We start from the raw sequence: 9,698 nt of genomic DNA on the forward strand, positions 1-9,698 counted from the left end.
TTAATATACAATATTTGTTTATCTGTTTCTGACTTACTTCACTCTGTATGACAGTCTCTAGATCCATCCACGTCTCTACAAATGACCCAATTTCATTCCATTTTATGGCTGAGTAATATTCCATTGTATATATGTACCACTTCTTCTTTATCCATTGGTCTGTTGATGGGCATTTAGGTTACTTCCATGAATTGACTATTGTAAATAGTGCTGCAATGAACATTGGGGTGCATGTGTCTTTTTGAATTATGGTTTTCTCAGGGTATATGCCCAGTAGTGGGATTGTTGGATCATATGGTAATTCTATTTTTTAGATTTTTAAGGAACCTCCATACTGTTCTCCATAGTGGCTGTATCAATTTACATTCCCACCAACAGTGCAAGAGGGTTCCCTTTTCTCCACACCCTCTCCAGCATTTGTTATTTGTAGATATTTCTGATGATGCCCATTCTAACTGGTGTGAGGTGATACCTCATCGTAGTTTTGATTTACATTTCTCTAATAGTTAGTGATGTTGAGAAAATTTTCATATGCTTCTTGGCCATCTGTATGTCTTCTTTGGAGAAATGTCTATTTAGGTCTTCTGCCAATTTTTTGATTGGGTTGTTTGTTTTTTTAATATTGAGCTGCATGAGCTGTTTATATATTTTGGAGATTAATCCTTTGTCTATTGATTCGTTTGCAAATATTTTCTCCCATTCTGAGGGCTGTCGTTTTGTGTTGTTTGTAGCTTCCTTTGCTTTGCAAAAGCTTTGAAGTTTCATTAGGTCCCATTTGTTTATTTTTGTTTTTATTTCCATTACTCTAGGAGTTGGATCAAAAAAGATCTTGCTGTGTTTTACGTCAAAGAGTGTTCTTCCTATGTTTTCCTCTAAGAGTTTTATAGTGTCTGGTCTTACATTTAGGTCTCTAATAAATTTTGAGTTTATTTTTGTGTATGGTGTTAGGGAGTGTTCTAATTTCATTCTTTTCCATGTAGCTGTCCAGTTTTCCCAGCACCACTTATCGAAGGAGTCTCTTTTCTCCATTGTATATCCTTGCCTCCTTTGTCATAGATTATTAGACCATACGTGTGTGGGTTTATCTCTGGGCTTTCTATCTTGTTCCATTGATCTATATTTCTATTTTTGTGCCAGTACCATACTGTCTTGATTACTGTAGCTTTGTACTATAGTCTGAAGTCAGGGAGTCTGATTCCTCCAGCTCCGTTTTTTTCCCTCAAGACTGCTTTGGCTAATCGCGGTATTTTGTATCTCCATACAAATTTTAAGATTTTTTGTTCTGCTTATGTAAAAAATGCCATTGGTAACTTGATAAGGATTGCATTGAATCTGTAGAATGCTTTGGGTAGTATAGTCATTTTCACAATATTGTTTCTTCCAATCCAATAAAATGGTATATCTCTCCAGCTGTTTGTATCATCTCTAATTTCTTTCATCAGTGTCTTATAGTTTTCTGCATCCAGGTCTTTTGTCTCCCTAGGTAGGTTTATTCCTAGGTATTTTATTCTTTGTGTTGCAATGGTAAATGGGAGTGTTTCCATAATTTCTCTTTCAGATTTTTCATCATTAGTGTATAGGGATGCAAGAGATTTCTGTGCATTAACTTTGCATCCTGCAACTTTACCAAATTCATTGATTAGCTCTACTAGCTTTCTCGTGGCATCTTTAGGATTATCTACATATAGTATCATGTCATCTGCAAACAGTGACAGTTTTACTTCTTCTTTTCCAATTTGTATTCCTTTTATTTCTTTTGCTTCTCTGATTGCCGTGGCTAGGACTTCCAAAACTATGTTGAATAATAGTGGTGAGAGTGGACATCCTTGTCTCTTTCCTGATCTTAGAGGAAATGCTTTCAGTTTTTCACCATTGGGAAGAATGTTTGCTGTGGATTTGTCATATATGGCCTTTATTATGTTGAGGTAGGTTCCCTCTATGCCCACTTTCTGGAGACTTTTTATCATAAATGGGTGTTGAATTTTGTCAAAAGCTTTTTCTGCATCTATTGAGATGATCATATGGTTTTTATTCTTCAGTTTGTTAATATGGTGTATCACATTGATTGATTTGCGTATATTGAAGAATGCTTGCATCCCTGGGATAAATCCCACTTGATCATGGTATATGATCCTTTTAATGTGTTGTTAGATTCTGTTTGCTAGTATTTTGTTGAGGATTTTTGCATCTATATTCATCAGTGATATTGGTCTGTAATTTTCTTTTTTTGTAGTATCTTTGTCTGGTTTTGGTATCAGGGTGATGGTGGCCTCAAAGAATGAGTTGGGAGTGTTCCTTCCCCTGCAGTTTTTTGGAAGAGTTTGAGAAGGATAGGTGTTAGCTCTTCTCTAAATGTTTGATAGAATTCACCTGTGAAGCCACCTGGTCCTGGACTTTTGTTTGTTGGAAGATTTTTAATCACAGTTTCAATTTCATAACTTGTGATTGGTCTGTTCATATTTTCTGTTTTTTCCTGGTTCAGTCTTGGAAGGTTATACCTTTCTAAGAATTTGTCCATTTCTTCCAGGTTGTCCATTATATTGGCATAGAGTTGCTTGTAGTAGTCTCTTAGGATGCTTTGTATTTCTGTGGTGTCTGTTGTAACTTCTCCTTTTTCATTTCTAATTTTATTGATTTGAGTCCTCTCCCTCTTTTTCTTGATGAGTCTGGCTAATGGCTTATCAATTTTGTTTATCTTCTCAAAGAACCAGCTTTTAGTTTTATTGATCTTTGCTATTGTTTTCTTTGTTTCTATTTCATTTATTTCTGCTCTGATCTTTACGATTTCTTTCCTCCTGCTAAATTTGGGTTTTGTTTGTTCTTCTTTCTCTAGTTCCTTTAGGTGTAATGTTAGATTGTTTACTTGAGATTTTTCTTGTTTCTTGAGGTAGGCTTGTATAGCTATAAACTTCCCTCTTAGAACTGCTTTTGCTGCATTCCATAGGTTTTGGATCATCGTGTTTTCATTGTCATTTGTCTCTAGGTATTTTTTGATTTCCTCTTTCATTTGTTTAGTGATCTCTTGGTTATTTAGTAATGTATTGTTTAGCCTCCATGTGTTTGTGTTTTTTACATTTTTTTCCCTGTAATTGATTTCTAATCTCATAGCGTTGTGGTCAGAAAAGATACTTGATATGATTTCAATTTTCTTAAACTTACTGAGGCTTGATTTGTGACCCAAGATGTGATCTATCATGGAGAATGTTCCATGCGCACTTGAGAAGAAAGTGTAATCTGCTGTTTTTGGATGGAATGTCCTATAAATATCAATTAAATCTATCTGGTCTATTGTGTCATTTAAAGCTTCTCTTTCCTTATTTATTTTCATTTTGGATGAACTGTCCATTGGTGTAAGTGAGGTGTTAAAGGTCCCCCCTATTATTGTGTTACTGTCGATTTCCTCTTTTACAGCTGTTAGCAGTTGCCTTATGCATTGAGGTGCTCCTATGTTGGGTGCATATATATTTATAATTGTTATACCTTCTTCTTGGATTGATCCCTTGATCATTATGTAGTGTCCTTCCTTGTCTCTTGTAACATTCTTTATTTTAAAGTCTATTTTATCTGATATGAGTATAGCTACTCCAGCTTTCTTTTGATTTCCATTTGCATGGAATATCTTTTTCCATCCCCTCACTTTCAGTCTGTATGTGTCCCTAGGTCTAAAGTGGGTCTCTTGTAGACAGCATATATATGGGTCTTGTTTTTGTATCCATTCAGCAAGCCTGTGTCTTTTGGTTGGAGCATTTAATCTATTCACGTTTAAGGTAATTATCGATATGTATGTTCCTAGACCGTCTTCTTAATTGTTTTGGGTTTGTTTTTGTAGGTCCTTTTCTTCTCTTGTGTTTCCCACTTAGAGAAGTTCCTTTAGCATTTGTTGTAGAGCTGGTTTGGTGGTGCTGAATTCTCTTAGCTTTTGCTTGTCTGTAAAGCTTTTGATTTCTCCATCAAATCTGAATGAGATCCTTGCTGGGTAGAGTAATCTTGGTTGTAGGTTCTTCCCTTTCATCACTTCAAGTATATCATGCCACTCCCTTCTGGCTTGTAGAGTTTCTGCTGAGAAATCAGCTGTTAACCTTATGGGAGTTCCCTTGTATGTTATTTGTCGTTTTTCCCTTGCTGCTTTCAATAATTTTTCTTTGTCTTTAATTTTTGCCAATTTGATTACTATGTGTCTCGGTGTGTTTCTCCTTGGATTTATCCTGTATGGGACTCACTGCGCTTCCTGGACTTGGGTGGCTATTTCCTTTCCCGTGTTAGGGAAGTTTTCCACTATAATCTCTTCAAATATTTTCTCTGTCCTTTCTGTCTCTCTTCTCCTTCTGGGACCCCTATAATGCAAATGTTGTTGCGTTTAATGTTGTCCCAGAGGTCTCTTAGGCTGTCTTCATTTCTTTTCATTCTTTTTTCTTTAGTCTGTTCTGCAGCAGTGCATTCCACCATTCTGTCTTCCAGGTCACTTATCCGTTCTTCTGCCTCAGTTATTCTGCTATTGATTCCTTCTAGTGTAGTTTTCATTTCTGTTATTGTATTGTTCATCTCTGTTTGTTTGTTCTTTAATTCTTCTAGGTCTTTGTTAAACATTTCTTGCATCTTCTCGATCTTTGCCTCCATTCTATTTCCGAGGTCCTGGATCATGTTCACTATCATAATTCTGAATTCTTTTTCTGGAAGGTGGCCTATCTCCACTTCATTTAGTTGTTTTTCTGGGGTTTTATCTTGTTCCTTCATCTGGTATATAGCCTTCTGCATTTTCATCTTGTCTGTCTTTCTGTGAATGTGGTTTTTGTTCCGCAGGCTGCAGGATTGTAGTTCTTCTTGCTTCTGCTCTCTGCCCTCTGGTGGATGAGGCTCTCTAACCAGCTTTTAGTTTTATTGATCTTTGCTATTGTTTTCTTTGTTTCTATTTCATTTATTTCTACTCTGATCTTTATGATTTCTTTCCTTCTTCTAACTTTGGGTTTTGTTTGTTCTTCTTCCTCTAGTTCCTTTAGGTGTTAGGTTAGATTGTTTATTGAGATTTTTCTTGTTTCTTGAGGTAGGCTTGTATTGCTATAAACTTCCCTTTTAGAACTGCTTTTGCTGCATCTCACAGGTTTTGGATCATCGTGTTTTCATTGTCATTTGTCTCTAGGTATTTTTTGATTTCCTCTTTGGTTTCTTGGTGATCTCTTGGTTATTTAGTAACGTATTGTTTAGCCTCCAAGTTTTTTTGTGTGTTTTTTTTTGTTTTTCCCTGTAATTGATTTCTAATCTCATAGCATTGTGGTCAGAAAAGATTCTTGATATGATTTCAATTTTCTTAAATTTACCGAGGCTTGATTTGTGACCCAAGATGTGATCTATCCTGGAGAATGTTCCATGCACACTTGAGAAGAAAGTGTAATCTGCTGTTTTTGGATGGAATGTCCGATAAATATCAATTGAATCTATCTGATCTATTGTATCATTCAAATCTTGTGTTTTCTTATTAGTTTTCTGTTTGGATGATCTGTCTATTGTTGTAAATGAGGTGTTAAAGTCCCCCACTATTATTGTCTTACTGTCGATTTCCTGTTTTATAGCTTTTAGCAGTTGCCTTATGTATTGAGGTGCTCCTATGGGTTCAACCTTTTTAAAATAGTGATTCCTAAAAAAGAAGACAGATAAAATAGATGTGATGCAATAAATTTTAAAAAGAAGATAATTTCTCAGAAATGAAGACAGACATGAATATTTAAATTGAAAGGTATTGCCAATTCCGAATAAATTGAATGAAAAAAAGATCAACATTTATCTCAGAAAGCAAACTACAAGTCTAGATGATTTTGAATTTTATCAAACATTTCAGAAAGAAATAACACCAATATTACACAAACTCTTTCCGAGAATAGGGGAGGGAGGAACAACTCTTAAATTGTTTTATGAGATTGCATAACCCTAATACCAAAATCAGGTTAAAGTATTGAAAGAAAATTAGATGCCAATCTCACTCATTATCATAGATGCAAAAATAATTAAAGTACTAGCAAATCAGCAGGGCGGGTGTTCACCTTTGCCTGGTTTTGCCAGCAGTGTGCACAGTTTCGGAGCCAGAGGAGGTGGCCTTGAGTAATGGCCCATGCTACCCTCCGAGTGTTAGTTTTGCCATTTTCCATGTCCTTTTGACAGCCCTGGACATTGGTGCTAGCGTTTGTACTGCCAGTTCAAACACCGGGAAATGTGGTGGGAACTGAGTGGGGCAGGTGGTTGCAGCAGCTTGGCGGTGCTTGGGGTGCAGAGGAGCCATGTTGAATTCATGGGCACAACTATGGAAGAATTGGAAAGTATCAACAAAGAAATGGAGTCAGTCAAGACTGAAGTTGAAGAAAAGTGGAAGAGGCTCTCCAGGTTACTTTAGCACTTGAAGAGCTATTGCAAAGCCCTGTGGCCTCCTTGAGTGACACAAATGTGAGACAAGGTTTTCCTGAAAATAGCCTGCTCCCAAAAGAATGATTAAGGTATTAAAGGTAGGTATTAAAGGTAACAAAACTTGTGTTCTGTTAGAAACCACATTTCTAAGATGGGAAGCTTCGGTAGTGAGAAAAAGTATGTCTGTATTTCAGAAGAAAGTATATCTTATGCACCTCTTAATGACAAAGAAATACAGAAGGAAAGTCATAATGAAAGTTATCCAAACAGCACAAGATGTGTAAAAACAATTGATACTCATAAAGAAGAAACTGAATGGTGATATTCACCAAGCTAACCATGTGAAAGACAAAATTCTGAGAATACAAGACGATAGTAAGGGCTTCACTACTTTTGAAGACAGCAGATTAGTTGAATTTGATTTTGAAATAGAATGTACTGAAAATGACACTCTCTCTGATTCTGATGACACTATGAAGGAATGTCTTCGAATTTTCAGTGAGTTCACACAAAGCAAAGTTCATAAGGGAGAGACTGCTAAGTAGGTTTCAGGAAAGGAAATAGAATTAGATATGCTGTATTACCAGAAAATTTCTGGACCAAAAAGGGAAATGGCACACACTGCCAAGTTTGATGTTCCAATCAGTAAAGATATCACTAGCCCATTCAGGGGACCAGTCCCACCACTAATTAGTCACACTGGAATCCTTCAGGCCCAACAACAGTCAGTGCAGATAATGGCTGCCATTAAAGGTGAGCAGGCTTTTGTTGCTGCCACTTCAGGACAGACGAAAAGTACATTTTTAAAAATTAATTAATTTATGGCTGTGTTGGGTCTTCGTTTCTGTGCGAGGGCTTTCTCTAGTTGCGGCAAGCGGGGGCCACTCTTCATCATGGTGTGCGGGCCTCTCACTATCGCGGCCTCTCTTGTTGCAGAGCACAGGCTCCAGACGCGCAGGCTCAGTAATTGTGGCTCAAGGGCCTAGTTGCTCTGCGGCATGTGGGATCTTCCCAGACCAGGGCTCGAACCCGTGTCCCCTGCATTGGCAGGCAGATTCTCAACAACTGCGCCACCAGGGAAGCCCCGAAAAGTACATTTGCATGTCCAGCCTCACAGACCCAAAGGAAAGCCTCAGGAGAAAATTCATGTACATCAAACAGCCCTCATGTGGATGTAGTTCTTCAAAGGAAAATCCAACTGCAAGGCCAAATAGATCACACTTTCCTGTGAAAAGTATTGCTTCTTTTTCTGTAAAGATGTTGAAATATAAGGTGGCTCATCTGAAGCAGGCTTTAGGAGCATCAGAATCCTCGTCCAAAGTACCCGACGAAGTAAGATAACGCTCTGCCCACCTCCTTTTTTGGGAAGTATTTGAGACTTTATAAAACAGAGGATGAGGCTTTTAACAAGGCTAAAATAGAAGAAAAGGCCACTTATGAACACTGTGGCAGTCAAAATATATATGTGAACATAGCAATAAATATTCTTAAGAAGCTGAGAGGCCAAGATGTGTCTGGAAGCAGTAACGACAAAAAGACAACTGGATTGAAAAAGAATGAAAAGAAAAATGTGCTCACAGGAACTATTCTCTACAGACATCTTAAAGACTACCTTCTAACTGAAGAACAGTTACATGAAAATAGCTACCCCCAACCCAACCCTGACAAGCCAGGAAGTGTTCTTTTAAACCCAGGCATGACAAAAAATTCTTGTAAATGATCCTTCTAAGAAGATTAGTATGAATGTGCTGTCGATGTGGGAAGATCTATGGCGTGACTTCCGCAGGCAAACACAGCAGGGTAGAAGAATGTCATTACCACTTTGGCCAAGTGTTGAGTCACAAAGTCCTTGGTGGCTTAGAAAGGCAGTACAGCTGTTTTGAAGGGGTCCTTGGATCCCCCAGGTGTCAGGTTGCCAAGCTTCATGTTCATGATCAAAAAGAAAACCTAGAGGGCTTTGTGAAGACTTTTGTTAAGTTCCCACACCCCGACAGGTATCACAGTGTATTAGCTGTGAATTATGAGATGTGCTATACAGTCAAAGGTTTGGAACTTACTCGAGTGACAGTGGTTGATCACAGCCTCCAGGTGGTCTATGATACATTTGTGAAACCAGATGAAGTCATTGACTATAACACTAGGTTTTCTGGTGTGGTTGAAGACGACTTGAAGAACACAAAAACCTCAATCCATGATGTGCAAGCCATCTTGTTGAACCTGTTCAGTGCTGACACTGTACTAATTGGACATAGCTTTGAACATAGTCTCTATGCACTTAAAACTCATACTTCAGTTGTGGACACGACAGTTATGTTTTCTCATTGGCTAGGTTTACCTCACAAAAGATCCCTTAAGAGTCTAGTGCCTGACTACCTGAGGAGAATCATTCAGGATGATGGTCACAATTCAAGTGAAAATGCAACCGCCTGCATGGAACTGGTCCTATGGAAGGTAAAAGACGAACTGAAAGGAAAGAAGTAACCACTTTGTCCAAGAATATCTTAAACCTCTGCATTGCTTCCGTGACTCCTTGGCATCCACTGCTGGCAGTAGAGTTTGGTCTATAATAACACGAGGTTTCTCGACGCTTTCAAAGGGAAGAGGAGAAGGAAAAGCACTGTTGAGGTTTATTTATTACATTTTAAAGATTAAATTTCCACAGTGATTTCTAAAGTTGTGATTGGGGAGGAGTGGGGGGAGGAATGAAGTCGTTTGAGATTTGATTCACCTTTGTAGGCAGTGTGTGAATAATGGTGAAAGATGGTTTAAAGTTGAAGTAATGGGTCCAGGACTTTCACAAAGGTCGTTTCTCAGGTTACTTAAATTTCTTTTTCTCTCTAAATACCTAGAACCATTATACAGCTTGAAGTTAGAAACATCTTTACCTAACAAAATTGTAAGTTTTCTTTAGATCACCTATATAGAAATAGAAGTAGAGATTTTCCTCACAAAACATATGGCAGTAAATGTAAACTTTTCAGTGTACTGTTAACATAAAAGTTTTGGTCATTTGAAAAAAAAGGTACTAGCAAATCAAATTCAGCAATATATTAGAAGGATTTGCATTGTGACAAAGTAGAGTTTATCACAGGAATACAACATTGGCTGAACATTAGAAAATCAACCAATCTTATTCACCATATTAACAGAATAAAGGAGAAAAAGCACATGAACATTTCAGTAAATGTAGATAAAACGTTTTACAAAATTCACTATCCACCAATGATAAAAATCTCTTGCGAACTACCAATAGAAGGAACTTCCTCAAGCTGGTAAAGGGCATTTATGAAAAATCTACAATGAAC

The 9,698-nt window shown here is 37.5% G+C and overlaps 1 protein-coding gene across 1 annotated transcript; it reads left to right on the top strand.

The window, feature by feature from the left end:
* Positions 1–7,004: 7,004 nt before the first annotated feature.
* LOC130706253 (RNA exonuclease 1 homolog) lies at positions 7,005–8,874 on the top strand. Its single transcript, XM_057537641.1, is given in 3 exon segments — positions 7,005–7,146; positions 7,785–8,110; positions 8,113–8,874. Coding segments are annotated over 3 exon segments (1,230 nt in total).
* Positions 8,875–9,698: the final 824 nt, after the last annotated feature.

The sequence above is a fragment of the Balaenoptera acutorostrata genome, chromosome X (assembly GCF_949987535.1).
Source record: "Balaenoptera acutorostrata chromosome X, mBalAcu1.1, whole genome shotgun sequence".
Lineage (NCBI taxonomy): Eukaryota > Metazoa > Chordata > Mammalia > Artiodactyla > Balaenopteridae > Balaenoptera > Balaenoptera acutorostrata.